Here is a 26,637-nt window from a genome sequence, read left to right as displayed (position 1 = left end):
GTTTCTAACTCAGAAGGATAATGTACAGCAGCTGATTGCTAGTGCCAAGAAAGCATACTACTCTGACAAATTCTGCAATGCCAGTTCCAAGGACATGTACACCACAATACGGGGTCTTCTGAACACCTGTCCTAAGACATTACCAGTTTGTGACTCTGAAACTGAACTTGCAGATAGTTTTATGTCCTTCTTCATTGATAAAGTTGAGCATATTAGGTCAAAGGCTGTACCTGAAACTTCACTATGTTCTGATACCGTTGTATGTGAGTCTCAGCTAGATCCTTGCATTAATCTGCCCAATTTTAAGATGCTCAACAAACCCGAAATTGAGAAACTCATTAGGCAGTTCCCAAGCAAGTCCTGTTCACTAGACACGTTACCATCTTGGCTTGTAAAAAAATGCTTGCCTAGTTTGTTACCAATCATAACAAGAATTGTTAACGCCTCACTTGCATCTGGTGTTTTCCCTGAAACATTCAAACGGTCCATCATCACACCTGTTCTTAAGAAGCCCACTCTTGATCATAATGCCCTTAAGAGTTATCGACCTGTCTCAAACATCAAGTTCATTGGAAAAGTAATTGAAAAGGCTGCGTCATGTCAAGTTACAAATCATGTCAACAACAACAATCTTGGTGAGAAGTTCCAATCAGCATATAAAACCCACCACAGTACTGAGACTGCCTTGCTTAAGGTGAAAAATGACATCCTGCAATCCCTTGACAAAAACAAGGTTGTTCTCCTGGTTTTACTTGACATGTCAGCTGCATTTGATACCATTGATCATAGAATACTTCTTGACAGACTTGAGAATCGTTTTGGTATTACAGGTGCGACTAAATCATGGTTCATGTCCTACCTCAATGATCGTCCAACCAGAGTGTCCATTAAAACTGTTCAGTCTTTTGAGCATGTTCTGAGATTTTCAGTACCCCAGGGCTCTGTAATAGGCCCACAATGCTTCACTATGTACACCCATCCAGTTGGTGATATCATCAGAGAACACAATCTCAATTTTCACGTTTATGCAGACGATACCCAGCTCTATACAGAATTTGATCCAAAGGTTGCTGGTGATTCTGATCGTGCATTAACCATGCTTTCCACTTGTATTTCTCGGATCAATACTTGGATGGTTCATAACAGGTTGCAACTTAATCAAGACAAAACCGAATTCTTCGTGTTTGCTTCCCCGAAGGTCGTTAACACATTACCACATCTGCAGTTAAAACTTGGAGACATCTGCATTAATCCATCTACCACTGTGAAGAATCTTGGGGTCATACTTGACTCTGCACTAACCATGACCAATCACATTAATACAATTTGTAGAAGTGTTAATTTCCATATTCGTAATCTGTGGCGGATTCGGCGGTTCCTCACTCAAGATGCATGCCATAGTGCTGTCAGATCTTTGGTCCTTTCTCGTATTGACTATGCCAACACACTGATGTACGGTGCCAGGGAAGTCGATATTAGACGTGTACAGCGTCTTCAAAACAAAGCTGCGCGTCTTGTATTTTCATGCGGTAGAGAAAGCTCATCAGATCACTTACTCCGCTTACTTCACTGGCTCCCCGTCAAAGAAAGGATCATGTTCAAAATTATGTTGTACGTATATAAATCTTCCCATGGTCAATCCCCAAGTTACATCACTGATAGCCTCACCCTGTACAACTTGAATGGATCTGAAGATCGCAGGAGACTCCGCTCTTCTTCTGATGTCACCCGACTGGTTGTTCCTCGTTCCAACAAGAAGGCGGGTGACAATTCATTCTCTGTTGTTGCCCCTAAATTATGGAATCAACTACCGGTTGACATCAGGGAAGCTGCGTCTACAGCGATCTTCAAGCGCCTACTCAAAACACACTTATTTCCCAATGTATAATAGTTGGTTTTTTGTTTTTTGTTTGGATATGATTTCTTTGTAATTTTCAGTAACTGTTTAAGCTCTTTGTTGTGAGGCGCTGTGATCGTTGTAGAGCGCCATATAAATGCTTGGTATTATTATTATTATTATTAACTACTTACACATGAAGCACCGTTCCAAGGGCGTTGTGATCACTAAGATCAGTGAGCTCTTACCGTGTTGTTCAGATTTAGGCATTATGAGAGAAAGTGGGATTTTGGTGAGCTACAATATACTTTCTGTGGTAAGGAAATCATTGGTAATAGTATTCAATGTTTAATTATTTTGCTTATGCAACGTCTTGATGTTATTTAGACAATGAAGCTAACATTTGCTTATATTTTTGTCCAACAAAGACATAAAAAAACACCGCCAAAAAAACCCCAAAATAAACTCCACACTCATTGGGGGGATTATAATTTTTAATTTCGTCGTCTTATGATAATATTATTTATAGACACCTTTGAAGAATTTTGTTTAGGTACATTTTGATACTCTGTTTGCTACCAAAGACTGTAAATCGTCCAAGATTGACAACGGTTTATGAAAAACCAAGCAAAACCAAGCAGTTTGAAAAATTGCAATTGAAGAGATACCCAAGGAGAAATTGCTAAGCGCCAACAGACATGCCCGTAATTGGCCCCAGACTGCATAGTGCCCGAACAAAGCGCAAGTTATTTAATTTAATTTGCCCAAGCTGAGCACTGTACGATCGGTATTGCCTGCCGTTCGTTTCAGGTATAGTGTAACATTGTCACGCAGCAATTTCCAGTCGACTCGCGTACTCTTTAACGTTGCTACTTTTCTAACTGCATCCATTTTCATAAACCGATGTCAGTGTTGGACAATTGACATTCTTTGGTAGCAAACAGGGTAGCTAACAACATTCCCCAAAGGTCTATATAAATGATTTTATCACAAGACGACCAAATTCAAAATGGTGACCCATCCATAGAGTGTGGACTTTCTTTTTTTCGGTGTTTACATATTAATGTTATGGTTTCATTAGCTGGTAAACATAAATATAAATTTCGGACGCGTACGTTTCTGATGCTGCTCGTAAGGTTTTATTCTTGAGAAAAACGGGAAATTATCTCTCTGATGTTATTCCTTGTGACTCATAATTAAATAATTATTAATTACAAACCACCTCCTTTAATCAATTATAAAACCTACTTTCAGTTATTCAGATGATTAATTGTTCAGTAATTTTAAAATGACGGAAGCAGGTCGCCACTTTCAATTGAGATGGTAAGATGCTTTGTGTCAAAATTAATGGTCTGCGTTAATGGCCTCCATATTGTGTCCATGCCGCCCGTGATCAAGTGCAGCAAAATGATGTCTGACGCCTAAATGGAATTATAAATTATGCGACCTTTCTATGCACAATGAGATTGAAAAGGCTCTTTGTACCTTTCAGATTATGTGACATAATGTACAACGCTGATAGTCCTTTGGATGCAAGAGGAACACCAAGCATAATTCATACACCAAACAATTCAGAGGACTTTGGCAAAAGCCTCCATTTTTTTTGAAATACAGTTTATATTGAAAAATTTCCCCCAGATTATTGACGCACTTTTTTTTGTGAATGGCATATCCGTCCCAAAAGTTTAGTTGTAATTTGTTTTAGGGCACTTAAGCATCTTCCCTGTACGTTTTAGGCAACTTAATTTTTCGGCCAATATTGAAGAAAAAAAAGCCACATGCGATGTTAAACAAATTTTGCTACAATTTAGCTTTCTCCACACAACGCAGATATTCATTTGGATGCAAGGGAATCATCAATAAATAATCCAACAACCACAAACTTGATGATTTGGGCAAACATAACTGTTTTTTTTTTTTACAATTGTCCCGCTAAATTTTCGACGCAGCTTTCCTTTTCACTGAATGACATATATCCGTCCAAAAGTCAAGTTGGATGGTGTGTACAGTCCAGATGTCTATATCATAAAATACAAAGATAATAGCTGTACACAATTTACGGAGAGGACGAATAATAACTTTATATGTTAAATTGCAAACTTATATCAGATTAAGTCTTCTTCTGACAAAAGTGAAAATGTAAAAAGGGTTTTTCTGAGTTATGGGTGATGAAGCGATTTATAGCATAACGGCGGCTGGGGAGTAAAGAGATTTGGTGAAGTTTACATATGAGTATTACACAACCAAAAAGCCCTAAAATATAATACAAAATGGAGATTTGTTTTTGTTATATACACACTTATTCTAAAGTTACTACACCATTCTTGCGACTCATGACCAATTTTCATCTTCTTTTATATTAAACTTATATCAAGCTTTGTTACCGCCTTAAATTTGCTCCTCGTACCACGGTCTCAAGACGAATGACAAATAAAAAAACAACATAGAATATAACAATGAGAGAAGGGACTCTTCGTGATCATATTGTCTCTCGGTCTTTCTGTCAATATAGTCATCGTTTCATCTGTGATAAATACAACATGAACTACAGTCATCTATATTGCATTAACTCTTGGAATACACACAAGAAATGGAAGCGAATTGCCTGCCTCGCCACCTTGCTCACTGCAATTAATTGCGTTTTGAGTATGTCGAAATTAATTTCGTTCCAAAGTGCTACTGAACTATTCATTCTCTGTCTCTGGCCATCACAATGAATTATTTAAACAGACAATTTATAGCTAGTGCAAATAACAAAAAATACACGTTACGTCGCACTTATGGATCACTTAAATATTCAAGCAAATTGCCTTGATAAATAGCCATTGTGGTGATAGCTGACACAGTACAAAGTACAGAGACTCTGCGCACAGAGTCATGACATTATCTGAAAGTACATCTAACCCAACACGATTATTGTTAGGAAATTGACAAGGAGACGCATATATTTTGATTGAGAAAAAATCCTGAGCTCTTGCTAGAGTCAACTACAAAACTCCGAAAAGTATTAAACCGCATTGTATGAAGTTTCAACTTTTAAAATACATATTAACATTAACATGAGCTACAAGTACTTTCAATTTCTTTTGTCCTAGAGTAATACGCAACATCTGCCTTTTCTTGGTACACTGTCAAAGCTATTGTTCTTAGAATGACTGAATCAATAGAAACATTAATTTATTAAACCTGTTGGTAATAAAACAATAAAGTTAACAACTCACATTATAATTCCCAGGATTTTTGTTGGATTTTGTTGAGCGGCTTTGATAGCAGTTTGGGATACACAAGGGTTACTTTTGTCATCGAAAGTTAGATTATAATTTGGACACAAGCAGATATACATTTCTTTATAAAACAATTTAAAATATTTCAGAAAGAGACCGAACAATCGAAATATCCAAATGCTTTTCAGCGATCTAGCATGCTCACTTCGATTTTGACGTCATCATGGGTGGAGTTACACGCGAGTTCCCAATAAAACACTTTTCCATGGACGTCACCAGGAATTTTATCCGGGTGTGGGGGGGGGGGGGAAGCACATTCCTCACAAATCCTTAACTTGTTCAAAATGTTCACAATTTCTCATTTTACGGAGAGTGGGCAAGGGGAAATTTGCCCTAACCCCCCCCCCCCCCCCCCTAAAATTAACAGCAATTTGGCTTCGCACGTTCCCCCCCCCCCCTTTTTTTTCATCCCCCACCCCCTGCGACGCCAATGCGCTTTCCTGGTGACAGTTTGATACACAAACCTATGGAATACAAAACAACACAGCGTTTATCAGTATGTATTTCACTGACCAATCAGTGTCGTCCCCGTAGATTGCTCACCTCTATAGAAACAGACGATGTGCTGTATATAACACGTTATAATATGCTGTAATTGTGATAGTCTGGTGCAAAACATTGTCGGAAGGAGAGCTCATGCCAACTTGGAACTGATTCTGTGTGTTGAATGCAATCACATTTTTCAGCCACTTATCGCGATTATATCGCTGAATACATCTTGACAACTAGACAGCTCCGCTTCAAATCCAGACTCGAAATACTCGAAGACACCTTCAATTCCGAAAATCCTTTCATTGCAATTTTGAACAATGGAGAAATCGCGTTTTCGTTTCGGTGATTTTACTCTAGTCATAATGGTGGTTGTGGTCATTTATGCCAGTGGACATGAATGTAATGGACGCCAGCAAACCATGTACGCGACTGAAAATCACGCACTGCAAGGGTATGTATTTGCAACCCAAACTGTGCGATCCCACGTCATCTGCGGACGGGAATGCAGCATGAACGAACATTGCAAGTCGTTTAACTACTACGTCGGCAGTAAAATGTGCGAGTTGAACCTTGCCACCAGACGAGAGTATCCCGAAAACTTCAATGCGACTCAAGGGAGTGTGTACTTTGAAGCAGACTAGGGCTCACCTCTCTGCTAACTCATTAAATAGCTCATTGAATCGTTATGGAGTTACACAGATGCTGTAAGAAACAATTATTGTCCAAGTAGCAACTACACAATCTACCCTAGAAGGATTCGCTATTGACAGTCCTCGTGCCTACTGCGAGATGTTAATTGATAGCAGGGAAATGACGTGTTTCAGAGGCATTGAGATGGCTTGTTGACTTATATCAAAATAAACCTGGTCTTACTCTGGTGATCTGTTTGGTGAGTTCTGTTTAGTCAATAAAAAATGATGAATCTGACGAATGATGATTCTTAAGGAACTTGGAAACTTAGAGTTGATTTGGAGACTAGGAGAACAACAGGGCATGTGCAGTGTACACAACTTTCACAACATCCGCGGGTAAGGCTGAACTTCAGTCCTCACGTTGTCAACATCATTGCCGGGACCAAAGAAATGATGGTAACAATGTCGTCATCAAGGTTGCCCCCGGTGTTTCTGGCCTCCTTGTTATACTCCCTTGTGGAAGTCCTTAGGAGAAGAACCAACCTAGTACCAAGTACCAAGTTTGTGTATAGCATCTCCAAGGATCACGTTTGTTTCTTGCCTGTTTACATTCTTAAGTTTCAATGGTCAATCTATACACAATGGTTATGGCTAAGGCTGTTATTGGTAACAATCGGGAAGAGAGTCTCCCAAAAACAAAATGAAGCACTAAATGCGAAATCGACGCGGAATTGAAAATTATTTTAGTTTTAGTTTTGAAAAATGGGCAGGTTTTAGTTGGTTTTTATCCCATACAATAATAGACGAATGTCAGATCTTATTCGCCTTTGGAGACACACACTTGATAGATTTCCACACCCTTCTGCATGGATACTTTTTTGTTTTCAAAGAGTGGACAAATCTGGGGAAATCAAAACCATTCTATCCAACAGATATTTTTTTAAACAAAAATGAAATTTCAATTGAGTTCCCACTGGAAAGATCCTCCCTTTCAGTATTGAAACTAAAATATTCTCATTCCAAACCATCTGGTCCCTTGTTTTGCCCTTTTGAAAGAGAGAGCAAGACAACATTTTATTTTGAGAGGGCACATTGTTTCTGTCTGGAATAGATATTGAAATGCTGCTTTAACAAAACATTAACTAAGATTGTAATGTAAATGTTCATGTGGACAACCATAATACCTATATGAAGGCGATAAATTGTGCACTCTAAAAACCTCTGGGTCCAACTGACCCGAAATCTGAATCTAAATTTGCTCAGTCCACTGTCGGGTCAAGAATGACACTGTTCTGGATCATAATGACCCAGAAAAAGTGTCACTTTTGAACCAGAAAAGTGTCATTTTCGACCCGAAAAAGGCCTAAGCAAATTTGGATCCAGATTCCGGTTCTGTTTGACAAAGGCCTTTTTTTTTTTTTTTTTTTTTTTTTTTTTTTTTAGAGTTGGACAGAATCCAACGATGTGTTTTTCATTTATCTTTGAAAGGGCAGTCTACACAGTTTGCTCTTTAATATCAAATACCACTCAGTTTGATCGATAAATACAGCATAATTGTTATGTTAAACAACAATTAAAATGTAAAATATTCCATTCATTCCCATTGTGCAAGACTTATGCATAAATGAAGTCGCTTAAAATTAACCTGTGACTCATCTGTTTGGGCTGAATCGCAGTTACCTGTTTGGAGTCGCCAAGGGACAATAGTTGGGGAGGAAGAGACATATTGAACCTCTTCAATGTTTAATACAATTGTAAATCCTCTGGATCACTTCGTATTTTGCTGTACAGGGTGAGTGAAAAAGAATGATGATGACCTGGATTACCGATTTTTTTTTTTTTTTCAAAGCAATCAAATTTGATACACCAATGAAGTATGTCTTAATAGAGCACGTTTTTCTTCTCATCTAAGAAAAACATAGACATTGATCCATGCTATCAGAAGTTAAGCATGTTTTAGTAAAATAAACTATTTGATAGGCGTCTATAGAATGCAATTGGAAGCTATTGAGATGAGTGAGAAATGCAAACAGTCATTCAAATACAAAATTAGATTTTAATCATTTGAGTCAAGACTGAAACATAATTCTAATGTCATATTTTGTGAATTGAATATGAGGAAAAGTCCATTGTTTTGTTAGTATTGACGGCGAGTTTTGCCTGTTTTCCTTTACAAGTTTTTGTTCATTCATGAGCGTGAAAAAACGTCAATCTTTCATTGTATTTAATTAGTATTCACTAGTTCGTAGAACGACGACTGAATTTTGTGATCTTTTTATTTCAATACTAATATAGACATTACTTTGGTACACCATGCACATTACCTGAAATGTTCACTGTCAGTAGTCATTAACATGTAACTTATTACTATGTTATGGAATGAAGCAAGCCACATTTTTTCATGTATGTATTCATTTTTTTTTCTATTTCGGTCACCTTCTTTTTTGACCCACACTGTATATGGGACAACTAATCACTGAAAGGGTCAAATCGCCAATGGTGTTTAATATAGGGCTACCTAGTGAACTGAGCCAAACTAGGGTTTTGCTTGCAATTAAAACCATCTAAAATATCTGCTTTTACCTCCATACCGCATTATGGTAATGGTTTTCAAAGGAAAACGTCCTACCACTAAAAGCCGAAAATTACCTTTAAGTTTCTAGTGTTCAGAAGAATGAAGGACAACTGTTTACCAACTGTTTTTACTGAGCACTACGTCAGTATTTGTACTTGTACTTGTAGCGGCTCTCATGACCGTAATGATTATACCGGGATTCAATGACGAAAAAATCCAAGTATTGGCTTTAGTTTGTAGTATTGATAAACATAAATTGTTACTTCTGTTGTTGTTTGGCCTTTTGTGTTGATCTTGAGCATTAATGCAAATTCTTTCGCTTTGTTTATGTGATCGTTCAAATAATTCTCCACTTGCGTATTCCAGTTCATAAGTCTATTTGCCCATTTGCTTAGTCCAGTAACTCACAAAACAAAACAAAGTTCAATTTCAGTTTCATTTCACTAGTAATTATTTTTTTTTTCACCAACACATGTTTGTTCCACAAACAATATCAGCTCTACAAATATAATGTTCGCGGGTTGTTCCACGTTCAGAAATGAAATGCTTTTCGGGTTATAAATAAAAGTTAGGCCTTTTTTGTTTGTTTTTACTTTGCAATGGTTACTATTTGGTTACAATTCAAATTCGTTTTTAAAACCATGCTGTATGGGACTAAAACAGACCTCAAAGGAATCTTACATGCATATCTTGCTGTTTTGCTTGTACATTGCAATACAAAAAAAAGAATGGTTCTAATGACCAATGACGTTGATTAAACTGAGTGATAGAAACCAACACATGATTGATTGTTTTCTAATGAATTTGAGGTTTTGAGTGTTCCATTATGTGATTCTATTTTTAGTAGCAGTACGGCGACTCATATATTTGGACATCCTCACTTCGCCCGTCAAAACCGACTCTCCAGGGTGCTGGTTACCACTCCTCAACATTATATGAAAGAAAACACTGGCAATGAAATGAAATGTGGGTATGGTAGATAACTGACCATGATACGTACAATCCGTGCGCACGTGTTATGCGCACACAGAAGCATTGACTGCGGGTCACTTGGTATATAATCAGTCCAATGAGAGAGCAACCAACTTATAGAGGTCACCAGCCCCTCGGATACGGCGGTTCGGACAAGTGACACTCACGTCTCGCAAGACGATGGTTGAAATTGACTTCTAGTAGGACACTTACTCTAGTAATTGAAAAGACCGATTCTGGTTTGTAAACTCCGCAGTGACAGGGGGATGAAGAATGGCAGATTTCAATAGCCTAGAGATTTGAAAAGCGAAATCGGGACGCTGACAGCAGCAAAATAAGGAGGGCGAAATCGGCCTATCGAAAAATAGTGTGTCCGTTGGCGTCCGTTGGCAAATGTCAAGGGATGAAGAGGGTCACCTGTTGTCCGATGCTGTCCGTGATTATCTGCTTTTAACAGTGTGCCCCTATAAGAAGGTCCCCGCCCCCTCTCTCCCGATTCTCGATCTTGCGGAGGCTGGATGGCCGGAGGACATCCTGTCAAACTTTGACACGGATGGTCTTTGATTTTATAAGCGAGACGATATTATTATTTTTGTTTTGCAACGGCCAAACAAGAGCCTGGTTACGCGACTGCTGCTCCATCCAGGTGGAAGATGCTGTAGCTCTTGATGCTGGTCTCTCCTTCTGTCAGACCCTCGTGCCAACTACAATACCTGCTCGTTCCTGGTTTTCCTTGCACTCTCTTCTCACTGGAAGGCTCCAGGCTAAACGATCGTCTGCTCTCCTAACCGAGTTGACGATGACAATGTAGGGGAAGGAGCGGGGGGGGGGGGGGGTTGGGGCGGGGGGGGGGCTGCTGGAGGGTGCTGGCTTCTGCGGATCAGTCGAAGGGTAGCACCCTGGAAATGTTTGTTACTACAAGAGACTCAAGGATAAGCCGGCCTGACTTGGCGATTTGAAAGATGCGGCAGGAGGGGGTTTCTCATTTAACGCCAGAGGGTGCACTCATCCTTTTCGTTCCTCTCTTTGTATCATTATTTCACAAATCTAGGGAAATATGTTCTTTTTACTCTTCCGGTTTATCAAAAAAAAAAAAAAAAAGGAAAATACACATACGATGTGGGTGAGGATGCCTCCCTCCTGCCAACTGTATCATCAGAGAACAGGGCGACGCTTTCTATGTTGAAAAACATTTACTATTATACTCTTTTGGCAACAATTTGATTTAGCTGCTGGCCGCTCAAACCTCGATTTCACACTAAACAACCCTTGCAAGGGGACTAGTTTTCCGTAATTTGATTGTTTAAAATAATAATACGACACTATTAACTGTGCCCAAATGTTAAATAACACTATGGACACTATATGCCATCCGAGTTTGAACCCAAAATGGCGTCCATATTGGTAGTTGTCGCAACTTCCCTCTATTTGCGGCTCTGCCCATCTACATCGAACAGCGCCCTCATGTAAGATTATGTCTAGTCTCGTTCACATTGAACAGCGTCGTCATGTATCAGTTTGAACCTTAAAATGGCGTCCATATTGATAGTTGTCGCAACTTCCCGGGGTGCAGACCTGCAAATTGACTTCCATATACCAAATTGGGAATCACGCGTACTTCCCAATATTAAAATAAAAATGCTCACAACTCTCCAAGGTGTTTGAAAGATGATATTTGCGACAACAATCCATCCAAATATTATCACCCCTAAAAGCAGTCCTGAAGCCTATCGCCTTTTTGAAAAAAATGGACGATATACGCTCCATTGAAAATAGAGCCTAATTTCATCAAAATTTCACAGAAGTACAAGATGCAGTCTTCCGCACAGCTTCCACCCTTCTTTGTTACAAATCCTCAAAATGCTCTAATATCGGAGAATTTGAAGGCATGCAAATTGTGATTTGGCCCTTGTAGGCAATTATGTGCCTTTTCATAGATCTGCACCCTTTAATATACAAGATAGGTTGCTAATATACAAGAAGGTTGAATATACAAGGAAGGTTCCAAACGACTTGTTTTTGCAAGATATAGGATCTAGAACATATATTTTATCAAAAACGTGGGAGAAAATAAATGTCAGAGTTCGATATCGGGCCTTAAAACAAAAACCTCTGTATGCGCTTGCCCTGCTGTAGGGCGCCCCCACTGGGCGTTAATTGTGATCGAGCTCCTTCCAACCCCCCGATTACCACCCTCTCCCTTTTTTCTCTAGAAATTGCTGTAATCGGCTGGTGGCCTCTCAGGTTCCTTAAAATTTGGGAGCACTCGTTGCGGAACTGCCCTTGTTGACACCTTTAACATGCGGCTCCCCTCCCCCCCCCAGGTCCCTACCATTTCGGCAACCCAAAAGGATGCTGCCTACAAATCGACTCCCATATACCCCAATGGTAATAACGCGTGTTTCCCAAAATTATTACAAATACTCACAACTCCCCAAGGTGTTTGAGACACCCGTAAAATTTGAGCTCATTTCATCATCTTTCATCTTCCGTTCACTCTTTTTTTTTTAGGGGGGGGGGGGTTAACAAATGACTTTTGGGGAATAAATAGCCTAAAAATGATCACCCCTAAAACTAATCCCGGAGCCCATCGCCATTTTTTAAAATGGGCGTCTACGCTCCATTTCAATTAGAGCCATTTTAAGGCTTACTTTCATCCAATTTTCTCAGAAATGCTAGCTCGCAGTCCTCGGCTCGGCTTCCTCCCTTAATACTGCAGAACTTGAGAGCATACAAACCTTCTTTATTTTTGGCCCGCTTAGGCAGTTCTGGACATTTTTACAGATGTGCACCCACCAGATGGTGTCTAGTCTAGTCAACATTAAACAGCACCGTCATGTATCATATGATGTGTAGGCCTAGTCAGTGGCGTAGCCAGGAATTTTTCAGGGGGGGGGGCGTGATGTAGATCAATGATAATTGTTTTAGAAACTCAAAATATCAGTGGGGGACGACGGGGGGGGGGGGGGGGGCGACCAGGTTTCATGGGGGGACTGTCGCCCCCCCCCCCCCCCCACTGGGCCTAGTGTACATCCATACACTTAGGTTCTTGGACTCTTCAAAACTATCCCTACCATGAATTTGAAAAAGAAAAATAGTACATGAAAAATGGGGAGTTGCGGATTCGAACCAGGGATCTTACGAGCATATAGCCAACCTCACTATCAACTAGTGACAGCTCGACGACAGCTGTCATTTTAAGCTTTCATGTATAGTAACTGGTAGACTGAGTAATAACAATAAGGTGATGTTGTTTTCTTTTCTCATGAATCAACATAACTTTCCCATCGAAATTCCTTATTAAAACAAATGAACTGTGGTTTTTGGAGAGATGTTCCAAAAGAAGGAAGTATTTATCTGCGCGTCTAGTCTCGTCCGCATTGAACAGCACTTCATGTATCAAATGGTGTCGAGTCTCGTCCATATTGAACAGCGGCCTCGTGTATCAGATGGTTTCTAGTTTCGTCTACGTTGAACATACATGTAGTTTCAAGATAACATTCAACCCCTACCCCTCCCCTTTTCCATATTCGATTTTACGGTGGATATTTTTGTTTTCCTCTGCTCATGTTTTAACAGCGCCAGGTATTAACAAATTTAACATCTAACACCTCTATCTGGAGTGCGGCACACACACATTATGCCTAGAACCACATTTCGATTGAGCAGTTAATTGCGGGATGAAGCTTAAGCAAAAGAGTCTTCAAAAAGAAATCGCAAGCGAATCTCACAAAAGAAAATCAAAGTCCTCAGAAAATGACCAGGCAAGCCTCTCACATTCTTGACGAATTGGTGCCAGTGCAGAGCACAAACAGAAGGAAATACGTATGTTTCATACGCACTTTTTAACTGTGCTGCGCGATTCCTAGGGTTATTTGCATGGTTAAAAGAGCCTAAAGAGGGCTGCTGATTTGATACCGCTGAGCGAATCGAAGAATATCTTTGCATTAATTGTGCCATTATTAGACTGCCTGAATTTCAAGATATAATTTCCGTATCAAAATGTTGTTCAAACACTGTAGTTTACAAAAACAAATGATTACAAATAATTTTGTCGAGAACGTTTAAAAACGTGATTTCAGAGCATTTTTTTAACGGATCTCGTTGTTAACATTTAAGACCAGTTTTGTTTTTGACATGAACACAATTTCAGAGGTGTTTCAAACACACATATTTGTGGGAAACAGTGAAGGATAGTGTATCAATTACATTTTAATATTTGTATATGCATTCAAAATCTAAATGGAATACTATGATAACATTGATATGTTCATTTATGAAATTCAAAACAAACATATCAGTAATGACAACTTGTCAAATGTGCCGAGCCATGTTCCGTGTATTTTATCAACAAACCTCATTTGCCGTTGCAAAAACATAAATAACATTGCATCCAGACTTTTTTCTAACTTTGTAACACAGAGTTTGATTGTTTACTCTAGCTCGTTGATATCCTGTTCAGCTATGACAGACAAAAATAAGTGCCATTTTGAGAAACACACACAAATGCAGTTAATAAAGTGGGCTTACAAAAGTTGCCAACCTAGTTCAAGTAAACAAAGTACAAAACAAATGCTGGCATATAAATACGTTTCTCTCTTGACTGAATTAAAGACATATCTCATTATTTTGATATTCTAACACTCATCTGTTACATCGTTTGGTCTCGCCAAAAGTCAACTTTTTATAGCTTTATAACACTTTATAACGTGTTAATAACACGTTGATATATAATTTCATCATCAGTGTCAGGATTGTTTTCGTCCAATTGCCTGACTTCCCTGTTGCCTTGCACTGTTAAAGAGAAAGTGAATTTCTACATTCTTTGGTGAACTGCTGTTTGCTAGCGTCGAAGTGCAGAATTCTGATTTCATTTGATATTTACACTCCGTGGCATGAAAATGCGTGGTTATTTTGTCAACTTTTTAGCGGGTATGGACGCACAGCCTGAAGGTTGGGGTACTCCATATGCGACCTGGGACGCCCTCTAGATCAGGCGTGACGTCATTGGGCGGAATAGTGAAGGTAAACCTCTGCAAGAGGTTGACGAAGAACAAAAATATTTCAGCTCTGGCCATACTCTCCCCGACACACGCCCGTTTACCTGTTGATTAAAAAAAGAACAGAAAAAAGAAGAAGAACCTTTCATAATATTGTCAGGAATATGCTACTTACCATGTCTCTTAACAACGTATAACTGTATTTGGTCGGCTCTGAAGTCTCCGGATTGTTCAGTTTCGGTTACACTATAGTACAATGTTTGCTTTGTAAGCGTATTATAATCACTTTGTTCATGGTACGACACGAATTACCTGATGATCCTAAAACGTTTTATAAAAACTCGCAGGTAAGGTATCCGTCACATTTAAAATGCAATACGACGCTAGAAAAATATTGCCATGGTCGAGTTTAGAGCACAATGCCGGGAATTAAATACATAAACAAAACTGGGCAAAATTATCAAATCCGTGCATCGATTTTATGAAGTGGAATTCGGAGATGAAGGGAAATTCTGTTGAAGTTTCATTTTGGGAAACGTGCAGAATCCTGCTCGTGTACGTAACGTGACATCCGTATCTTTATCAAATCTTTATATCGGTATCAGTATAGAACTGTCATCTTACGCTGTGTTTGTTCACCCCTGATCAGATAAAATCATTAATATGGTAAAATTGCATATAATAATGACGATTGCAATAAAGACCAACAGACAAACAATAAACAGACCAAACGAACAAACAAGCAAACAGTAGTAAGGCGTGGTTTTGGGACCGCCAATTACTCTGAGCTTTGCCATTTACGTTATAAGCCTTTTTGAAAGTAAACAAAAACATTGTTTGAAGTGGAAATCAGTTTTCAGTTTTAAATTGTACTTGTATTCACTTTTACAACATTCCCTGGCAAAATGTTTACTTGGTTTGGAGTCAAGCATGGTCGCAGTCATACTAGTGCTGCTTTGAGAAACAAAAATGTTGTCAATTCAAATGTTGGTACACTTTATTTTGAATTATTTAAAGCAGTTGCGACGATCTCTTTTACCAACCATATTTACCTTATTACACTCATCAAGTTCACATTGTAGTTTGCAAGTATTCTTATGTCAAATTAGCTTTTGCACTGAGCAGATAATTACCTAAGCCAAAATTAAGGAGTGGAAGTCCCTTTCCGGAGTACGTGCGCTGACCGTTCTCGTCGATCGACAGGAACCGCTCGGGCCGCACCGCGTCTGGATCCGGGAACAGCTCGGGATCGTGGTGAATTCCATGGACGTTCAGCAAGAAATAGGAGTTACGAGGGACCGTGTACTGACCGAAGGTGCCTTGCCGGTCCAATGGCGTCTCCCGCTGGTAGATGGGCAGTACCGGCCGGTGCCTCAGCACCTCCGATATAGTCGCACGCGTGTAGGGCATGGAGAGCAAATCGGAGGTCGTGGGCTGTCTGGATCTTCCGATGACGTCATCAATTTCTTCTTGTACCTAAACACGGGTTTACCCCCACAAAAGAAACAATTAAATTCAGGAGCTATCAAAGAGGTTCAATAAGACACCAACACTTTGTGTTTGTTTAACTCTTAATAATCAAACAAATGAACAGTCAAATGTTAATTAAACCTTTGTGTACGCATCAGGTCAAGCTAATCCGCATACGCAAAATAAGACCCTGTTCGTCCTCTGCTTGCAATCATAGCCTGGATTTACTATCTGTCATGAATAAGGCCAATTCAAATTCTTACATTCGCGCAGCAATATTATGTTATTTACGTCCGTTGGGTTCAACTCACTTTCTCCTGTATTTCAGGATGTAGGGTCACGATCAGTATAATCCACAGCAAGCTGAAGGAAGTTGTCTCGGTGCCGGCTAGGAAGAGGTCATGGATAAACCGCCAAATGTTCGACTCGGTAAAGATGGCTTTACCATTCATCGGGCTTTCTTCTTTCCCCTGTCCCCCCTCTTTTTCAATTTCACGTAGGTACATATCGATCAGATCGCGCGGGTTGTTAACGTCGTGGGTCTCCCTGTGGCTGCGGACGTTGCACTCGATGAAGTCCTTCAACCTCCGAAACTTGGACCGCTTGTCATTGTAGAGGAAACTATCAACCAGGAAGGGGAAGACGTTGCCCGGGTCTAGCACAGCCACCTCGCTCACATCTTTCATGAGCCCGAGTATCTCCTGAAAGACGGGGTCCGTGTACTCGAAGCGCCGGCCGAGGCTGATCTGGGCAATGATGTTGGAGACGGCGTTGAGGACTAGAGGGCTTGGATCGAAGGGCTTGCCGGAGTAATCAGCAAAGCTTTGAACCAGGTAGTTGGCCTCTCCGTTGATCTTGGGTTCTAGGCTTCGCTTACCGGCACCAAACAGTCGCATGGCGCTTACACCGAACCGACGACGTTCCTTCCAGGCTGGCCCAATTTCGCTGACTATTCCGCCCTCTGTTGTGTGATAACAATAAAACAATGAACTTTACAGTCAACTAAACATCGGAAGCAGCCGTGTGATGTCGGTTCTCGTTTTAACATGGCTTCACAAAATTATATGGCCATGCAGGTACTTTCGAGTTCATGCTGGTCCAAGACACAGGTATAAGGCCAGTCTAGTGTTATCTATATTGACTGACTGTCACAAGTCACTTGCGAGTTAGACATGGTTACTTATCTCACTGACTGACTGTCACCTGTGACCTACTGGTCTGGGAGCGGCTTAATTACGAGGCTTGCCTACACAGGTATGCCGCATCTATAGCTCAATTAAAAAGTCATGTACTTTCACGACACATGCTTGTATATGAAATAAGTCATGTCTCCATGGGAACGGCAAAATCAGATTTCTCATTTTCTTCACATTACCGCTAGAGCTAATATCTGCGATATTTTTCGCCATTCTGAATCAGTTGAATATAATAAGTTGCGCTCTTGGACCAGGGCCCGATTTCACGAAACGCTACGACGCGTCACAACCCGAGTTACGACGTGTAACACGTTACAACTCGCGACGCGTTGTACGATCCATTTTACCCAACTTGCAATGTGTTGAACGCGTCGTAAGTTCCTTGACAACGGCTTTAAACACGTAGCAAGTAACGGCGTGACTAATGGTCATCGCGAAATAAGAAGCGTCCTTTTCTTAGCCAGTTTTATGCCATAACAATTACATAAACGAGACTATAATACCGAGACAATGTGTGTAAAGTTGCGCGCGCTGTATCAAGAGTTGACGCGCATTTTGGTAACGTTCGCGTATTATGATGTTCTAAAAAGGACACATTTCCGGAGTGATTATTATTTCAAAAACGCCCCAAAAGTGAACTGCGGCATTAAAAACGTAAACCACGTCGTTAGAAAAAGTGTAAACCGTGGTCAGTGGTGGGGGTCAAAATGTGAGTCAAGTGAACCCCGATGTTACACAAGTAATAATGCTGTCTATAAATACGGCAACTTGTCCTTTGTAGATCACCAGCCGGTCTCATCGGTCTCACCAATATGGCGTCAAATTCATTCATTGTGCGGCTCTTTATCCGCTATCAAGTCTTCATATAGAGATCAGTGAATAAATAGCAAGACGCTTCGCAGCTGCAACGTATCGTAGGGATACGATGCGTCGCAGCGCTGCGATGCATCGTAATTTACGATGAGTTTCGTGAAATCGGGTGCTGCTTTTCTCAGCTTTCCTCGGCTGACTATTAGAGGTTCATTCTGGGTGCGAGTACAAAGACAAAACATGCAAATTGTCACGTCAGGGTAGTGTTGATGGTGCTAAAGACGGCTAGAGTTGAACATATTTCAGAACTCCGGTTTGGTTTGGAGGAGTCAGTTTGGAGCAGTGGTTAATTTCCTCGCATTCCACCGCTGTAGCTCAGGTTCGATTCTTGCCCTGGTCCACATTTGTGTTGGTTTTATTCCCTAATTGATTCCTTGGTTTGTTCACATAGTATTTTTTTGTTCTGGGTTTCCTCCTACTTCTAAAACTGTAATTTCTTCGCATTGTCTTCTTCTTACACTGGCTTCGAACTACATTGCCTAAGGCGCTTTATAAGCATCCTTAGTTTTATAACCAGAAATATATAAATAAAAATAAAAGATGAAAAATATTAACCCGAGAATTGTATTCTTCGTCCAATTTGTTTCGCATTTGCATTATGAACAAACTGATCATCGTCTGAATTAAACGTTGTATTTTTTTCATCTCAAAAAGGGTATTCATTTATTGGGCTTGCAGTTTTCGGTCTATTTTTATCCAGCGGAGAGGTAGGACAAGTTTCTTTTAAATGAGGGCCAGAACGGTCCGTAAATGAAAAAAAAAGGCCAACAAATCATTAGTTCACTGTGTAATAATATTTTGGTCTCCTTTTTTACTCACCAGTTTCAAAGAGTTTGGCGAGAACACCGATATTCCTTCTGTTGGGAAAGCTTTCGTGGTTTCTGAGCAATGCTTCCTTACACAGCTCCACGTCCGTCGCGACGGTAACAAAGAGGTGTCCGATCCAGATACTACAGTCAAGAAGGAACCAATGAAGATATATATATTTAAAAAAAGATAGAGGGAAATACATTGCTCTTTAACGATGACTTTAATGAAGGATTTACTTTGAAAGCCAAATTTAGACTGAATTGTTTAAGGTGCTGTATTCACGTTAAGTTTTTACTTTTGTCTTACAAAGCATTTTTATGAGGTAGACATAGAACTTTGTTAGCAGTTAATAGTTTTTGAAAATCAAAGTTAAAGGTCATCGGAAGAACACGATTTCTGTTTTCCCCCTTTTTGGGGGGGGGGGGGAGGGGAGGGGCGATTCTTCCCGAAATGTTTAATACTTTATTAAACTCAGCTGATTGCAATACAAAGTGCACAATCAAGCGCAAATGTCCTTAAAAAAAACCCCGGAGAATACTTTCTTTTTTTCAAAATTTCGTTAAGATTATAGGGTAGCGATCTTACGTGTGAAAACAATTGTTCTCTGCACACGAATTATTGAACAAACGGGTTTTTTTTTGGGGGGGGGGCGGGGTGGGGGTGGAAAGAAGACTTACTCCAATACATGTATCAACTACAGTTAGTCCACTAAATAGCATTTGTTTCTAAATGTTAGGGAACAAACGTAATACATGGTATAATCTTGCGTGAATATTTGAAAATAACTAGAGGTTATTCTTCTTTTGCCCTTCGCCGACGTGGTGTTTTTTTGGTTTAACGCTATATATTCAGTATTGTCCTAGGGTTTCCGAGAAAAACAAAATAGCCAACGAACAAACGACCTCTTGCTTACTCACACAGACGTCAGTTACCACACGACCAACCGGCCAGCTTGCTGACAGGGGTGCCAGGCAGGTTCGAGTCTCACGTAGCAGCGGGTATCGCAACCACACTACATGTATTTACAAAATGGAATTTGCGTCGGAAAGATGTAACTTTCATATTGGGTTATGCCCTTCTCCTACGTATTTGTCTAAACGTCTTATACTCAATGTGTTTAAAGGGCTTGTGAAAAAAAAAGAATTCACATGCTTACTCGGTTGGGACTCCAACCTCCGACTTCCAAGCTTCACATTTTCCCTCATATTTATTTTTTGTATATGTACAACCTGTTTCTTATCGTGGGTACTTTTTTAAACAGTCACTTTTAATGTCGCCGGAAACCGCCTTTTATTGAACTTCCGAACTCTTTAATCTTGATTCTTTATATTTTAGCATCATAATGCATATGTCCTTGTGTTCCCAGAGTTTTATTGGAAATTATTAGGAAATATTTTGACTAGAAAAGAACGGTCTGCTTTGTGTCCTGAGGATTGTACATAGTCGAGTGAGTAGACGTCCATGGAAATAATTATATCCCTGATATTGCTACTGTGATTCTAATAACAGTAAGGATTAAAACCTTAATATTTAATTGCAAACATTGACGGTTCTATAAAAAGCAGATCTAAGGCATCGTAAAATGATATCATCAGTTTAAATGGGATACAGTGATATACTAAGACAGAAGGTACACTACCGACAAAAATAGATGTTTATGTTAGCTCGGAAGAGATAGCATTAGATAAGATAAAGTAAGAACATACATGTAGAGTCGGATGACGTGATTTAAATGTCACAGGGATGTCAGTGAGTCCTAGAAATGAAACCATTATGGTAAAGGAAAGCTGGTCTGATTTCTCAACACAAAAAATGCCGTTGTATATCTTGAATTTCAACCCCTATATTGGCACTTCTCATTTAGCGAGATCACCATCATCATCATAATCTAGCGGTCGCAACCGAGATCTCGTTCACAACGCCACGCCAGGTGTCTTTATCCCTCATTATGTACGGAAGGTCTTCAATTTCACATTGAGTGTCTCTGCCAATCACACCAATGTAGTTGAAAGGTCTTCGTCCTCTATTAGGGCGAGGTAGTATACGTGTTAATCACCGCATTATTAACGAACATCGTTAAATTGTTCTAATAGTGTAACCGCGGGGCGCGGGCACTATAATGAGCTTTACTGTTCAGAAGGCATATTAACTAAAGTATCTCAATTGCATACATTGATACATTGTTTGTCCATAAGCCAAGCCTAAGTCAACATGGACGATATCGCCAGTTCAAACCGGAATGCAGTACACGCGCGACGAAGGCAAACATAACTGAATGTGATGACAAAAGATTAACGTAATATACAAGAGTAAAGTCTGGCGACGTGATTTTGATGGCGAACGGTTTTTAATATACTTTTATTACAGTAATGTAGTATCTAAATAGTGGGTGCATCACGTAGAAAAGATCCTACACAATTTCAGCCACTTTACAATGTGAATGCATTGTTCAGGTTTTTATATGCTCAAAACATTGAAACTGTAGGAAGAGGAAAAGGGCTTTGTTGAAATTTCTTACCTGATGATTCTCAATAAACCACATTGAAATCATTTGAAATTGCTCAGGTAAAACTATAACCTTTAATAATTCTTTTTTCAACTAAGTATGGTGAGTTTTAGTTTTTCCTCAGGGTCTACCAGTAAGACAATATGTGATCGATCAAGAATAGGTTGGTTCGTCCATATGCAGTGGCCTATCAATTAAGTCCGAAATTAAAAGGGCCCGTATTGGAAGGCATCTTTTTTTTGGGAAAGGGGCACTCAGTGCGTTTGGTCTTTGTACAAATATGCACAAGCTACAATAAAACGGCTACGTGCCTTCGGTGGGGATGGTTCGTACTAGGGTGCACACCTATGTTCCCCAGCCCTGACACTAACCCTAACCCTAACACTAACCCCAACTCTAATCCTAAGGATTTTGGGTAACTTAGGTATTTGGGAACATCGGGTAGACCCCTGGTTGGTACACCCAACCCAACGCAAAGCCGATACACCACAGATAGTATTGCGGTTGCCAATACAGTGAGATGTCACTGCTGATATTGGGTGTGGTTTGGTTTATTACCATATGACAGCTACAAAAAGATAACACACAATGAAACTCAGATGATTTAACAATATATTTGCATTACAATGGGTGAATGGACACGACAATATCATACTTGACAATCAAGTCTAGCCCTGTACACACTGCTCAGGGGTGGATTCATGATTTTTGTGGGAGGGGGGGGGGGGGTCATGAGCAAAAAAGTCTGAAATGTAGACGGGTTTTTTTTGTCTCCGGAAACTTGGCCTCCTAAAATCCTAAGGGGGGGGGGGGGGGGGGGCTCGTACCTTTCTTTCAATAGGGGTGCTGTTAAAATCCGACGATTATTAATAATATATTAAAGAATAGTGTACACATACCCCCTAACCAAGCTGGGTCTGTCCGTATTCTATGCACAGGTGGACATAATTACCTGTGTATTTTTTTTGCGGGGGGGGGGGGGCAGAGCAGTGGTGGTGGGGGGGGGGGTTTTCACATTATTTTAAAGAAATTTTTATCAAACAAAAATAACATTGACAGCCCCCCCCCCCCTCAGAAACACTTCAAAGACTCGTTTTACTTTGGTTAAATGAACAAATAAACCTGCTGCAGTTAAAGATCAACTTGTCTTTAACGGTAGTGTTATAAAGAAGGAAAATTCTGTTTCTTGTGTGGGATTGATTCTACCATAATTGGAGTAAGTACATTGATTGTGTTCACGCCACTTTGAGAAAAAAAAGATCGGATTTAGATTAAGGCATTTTGTCCTGCAGCACATTGATTTTCCTTTATAACACTTGTATTTAACACCATGTTACGTATGATCTTGAAGTACTCAGTGGTAAATTATTTAAATTGTACCCTTGTTAAACAAAACAAAAACTGCTGTCCGAGCAAATACTTTTAGTCAATACAATGAACACTTTAGTCTGGTCCCTGTCCGTATTGTCCTTCGGACATATATGGGAACAAAATGGCAATAGGCCATGAATGTGCAAATTCGGAGCTTTTGCTGAATTCGAAAGTGTCCCTGGCAATCATCAATAAAAAGAGGGACATAACTGTTCAGTATTAAAAACCTATGCAGTTTAAATGCTTGAAATGGCTTTCATTGAGACAATGGCGGTTTTGCGTACTTTTTGTGGTAAGACAAATGTCAAGTTTTTTTTTATAATCATGTGCTCAAGTATCGTCCTTGCGCAAGCTGAATAGTGATCCAAATTAAACAATCATGCTGCGTGCGCCCAGAGGTGGTTCAATCAATGGCTTTAATGGGAGCTACAATCCCGGCCAAAATGGTTGGGACTCTTGGAAATAACCTTAGCCTCCAACGGTCACCAACTCCCCCGCTCCCCCGGTCAATGTTGTTCTCTCCAGCGGATGGAGCACACACCGTGCAATGAGAGACAACATTGAGCGGGGCTGGGGGGTTGGGGGCCCAGCGAGATTTGGCTAGGATTGTAGCTACCAGTCCCCTTGTTTTAAGGGGGAACAGTCTATGAGCATTACACGCCATAATTCAGCAAATTTCACAATCTTGGCATCATGAAAATTTAATATAAACGTTCATTTAGTGTACTTATACATGACTTGACTAAAAATTAACATGCCTCACTGGCAGACTACTGAAATCTACTAGAGCATAACTACGTAACTAGGCAGAGAAAATGAGAGGCAATTTATTTGTACCAAGGGTAACACAACATTTGGTATTTGTTTTTCCTAACACTGGGAATATTATGGGTTACCAACCTGTATAAGAAACAAACCTTCTAGAGCACATTTTAAATCTGCTTTATTCAATATGTATTCTTTATCTTGTTTAGAAATCATATCATATCAATATCTTCCGCTCAATGTGGCTCATACTGAGCTGATGTATTTGCACGAATTAATATTTTGTTCTTTTGTCATAAAAAACCACTGCCAGGGATATTTGTATCTGCGTGGAAACATTGTTATTATCTTAGAAGGAGTTTTCTTGAGGAACTCCGTGGAACTTTACGTGGGCATGTTGGGAAGTCAATCTTAAGATTAAGTATTGTTCGATCGTTTTTGTGTGAAGTTTTTGTTTCTGTGATTTCTTCAAAACGACAGCTTGCCAAAACGAATAAATTCACAGGGAGTTTAGTCCCCGTGTCTGGGACACTAAATTCAGGCCCAATTCAAAACATGATTCAGCAACTTTTAATTTGAAATTTCTCGGAATATACAGCTGAAGCTGAGTTGAAACTTCATCAGGTTAGTTGTTCAGAACCCTTCTTTAGATCTTGAGCACTTTTGTTGCTTCAAACGAACAAAATGCAGAAATTACAAATGATGGACTATACCTTTAAGGTGACAACTAACAGATCAACCTCAGTTTGGTTTTTGGGAAAAGTGTGAAATAAAGTTAATTAATCTGCTAACAGTTATAAGGTTTGAAAGGGAAATATCATTAATTAACACAAGAACCAAGAGTTCGCTTTAACCCTAAAGGGGCCGAGGGGGGGGGGGGGGGGGCGGAATCCGCCATTTTCAACATTTTCCGTGATAGCCTCTAAAAAAAATGTTCGCGAACCGAGCTGTTATGACCTTTTAGCCTCGAGCTTTGCGCATCTTTTGATACCAAAAACATAAAAATCGGACCACGGGTTGCCGCGAAGCGAAAATTTTTCCGGCGCTTCTCAATTTTCGCATATACGTCGTGTACACAGAGCAGAATTGCCATTCCTACATATGAATAATTAATTAGCCATAATTCCAAAACCCTTTGACCTATAGTCATGAAATTTCTTGGGTATGTTTAGGAAGAGTTGCTCTATGCATTTGCTGAGTTTCAAAATTGTTCGTCACTCGATGGCCGAGATCTTGTGGGGGGGGGGGGGCAGAATCCGCCCCCCGGTGAGGGATGGTCAAAATAACCCGGCCCCTTTAGGGTTAATAGAAATCTTCATGTATGTGTATTACCATGAGTAATTAATTGAAGAGGTGAAGAGGTGATACATAATAACAAATAGACCGTATCTACTATAAACAAATATTAAATGTATTAAATGTACATACCAAAATGTCTTTGAAGTCACTCACTGACTTTCTGACGATTAAGGTGACAAAATCAACCTCATTTTGGTTTTCGGGAAAAGTGTGATATCAAGTTTAATAATCTGCTAACAGCCATTAGGGGTGAAAGGGAAATATTTAATAGAGATCTACATGTGCATGTATGTGGAATACCATGAGTAATTAATTGAAGAGGAGAAAAGGTGATTCATAATGACAAATAGACCTTACCTACTATAATAAAATATTAAGTATTGACCTACCCGTATACTGGGCCGTATTTCTTGGCAATGTCAGAAAAGAAAAGATGAGACGCAGTTCGCTTGGTCAGCACGGCCTTGAGTAATAGCCAATGAGACATGAAGAACGAAGGGGCTGGTGGGAGGTCTCGAGCCCAGGCCCGCCAGCGTAGGTACAGCCAAGACGCGGCGAACAGACTGAGCGCGTACAGAAGCGCTGAACAGAGAACAGTGACATCATCTCCTATGTTGGCGATCAGATTGTGAACGACAGCCATCCCGTCACGGCGTCTGTTCCGTATGACTGTTCTTTAAGTTTTAGAAGTGTATTCGGGATGTAAGCTAGACAAGGAATGCGCATTGCCCGTCTTCATGCAGGTTCTTATAGCTGCACGTAAATCACATGGTGGCCAAAGTTCGGCTTGTTGCATCATATTACGTAAACGGACCTAAACAAGCACACAAGATAGTAAACGGATGTCGTATGGAATGAAATGATGTTCTCGGTAGCACTGCCGGATAAATGAGGCTACGGGATGTCCGGAATATGTAGGCATCAGTGCCACCGATGCGATACTGATCTCCGTAATCTTCCGACTGGCCGAAGGAGAATGGAAGACATTGTTCGGCTGGTGTGGATGTTAACGCCTGAAAATAACACGTCATCGTTCGTTGTCATTGTTGACAATGAGTCGAAGTTGGTGATCCATTGTGTTTTCAGATGTTCGTTTTATAGTGTGTAATGTGTTCAAATTGGCAACCGGACACAAAACGCACCTATAATGGGTGACGGATTTATAACTTTATCCCTCCTTCTAACTGATTGCTTTCCAGTGCAGGTTTGATACGAAATAATGTCTTGCTCGGACGACTTTCGAGGCATCACATTTATAAGAATATAAACTTAGAAAATCACATGCGTCTTAAGGGATTTCCCCGGAATTTGGGACGATAGAGAAAACCTGTTCGTCACACGTTGCACACGTGCTCGTCCCTATGCAACTGCTATACAAACTAACAGCTAATAAACGCGCAGCCTCGGTATTTAATTGGTGCAATAAAATCGCACTGTATCCGTAAGAAATGTTTGAGTAACACTGCACTTTCCGAGAATATTTTGAGAGTGGCAAGTCGAAAAGACAAATAAAGGTCGGGAGCAGGGGCAATTCCATGAAGGGGGTCATTTGAAGAAG

General features: G+C 40.1%; 1 protein-coding gene across 1 annotated transcript; it reads right to left on the bottom strand.

The window, feature by feature from the left end:
* Nucleotides 1-13,986: 13,986 nt before the first annotated feature.
* LOC119725267 (cytochrome P450 2J2-like) lies at nt 13,987-26,127 on the bottom strand. The gene is made up of 5 exons (XM_038196609.1): nt 25,469-26,127; nt 19,148-19,278; nt 16,574-17,223; nt 15,926-16,268; nt 13,987-14,896 (listed from the first exon to the last, which is right to left on the bottom strand). Exons 1-5 carry the CDS (start codon nt 25,720-25,722, stop codon nt 14,718-14,720), a joined length of 1,557 nt encoding a protein of 518 aa, XP_038052537.1. The 5' UTR covers nt 25,723-26,127; the 3' UTR covers nt 13,987-14,717.
* Between the last annotated feature and the right edge of the window lie 510 nt (nt 26,128-26,637).

Source organism: Patiria miniata, unplaced genomic scaffold (assembly GCF_015706575.1).
Source record: "Patiria miniata isolate m_02_andy unplaced genomic scaffold, ASM1570657v1 HiC_scaffold_19, whole genome shotgun sequence".
Lineage (NCBI taxonomy): Eukaryota > Metazoa > Echinodermata > Asteroidea > Valvatida > Asterinidae > Patiria > Patiria miniata.
This window is presented reverse-complemented; position numbering and strand designations above follow the sequence as displayed.

Bases quoted from the DNA above. Each gene is read 5' to 3' on its own strand.
- LOC119725267 (XM_038196609.1), bottom strand. From the start codon at position 25,722: ATGGCTGTCGTTCACAATCTGATCGCCAACATAGGAGATGATGTCACT. The intron at 16,269-16,573 runs GTGAGTTGAACC...ACCCGTGTTTAG, and splicing joins ATCCTGAAATACAGGAGAAA to GTACAAGAAGAAATTGATGA. The intron at 14,897-15,925 runs GTAATTATCTGC...TTTAATCAACAG, and splicing joins ACTCCTTAATTTTGGCTTAG to GTAAACGGGCGTGTGTCGGG.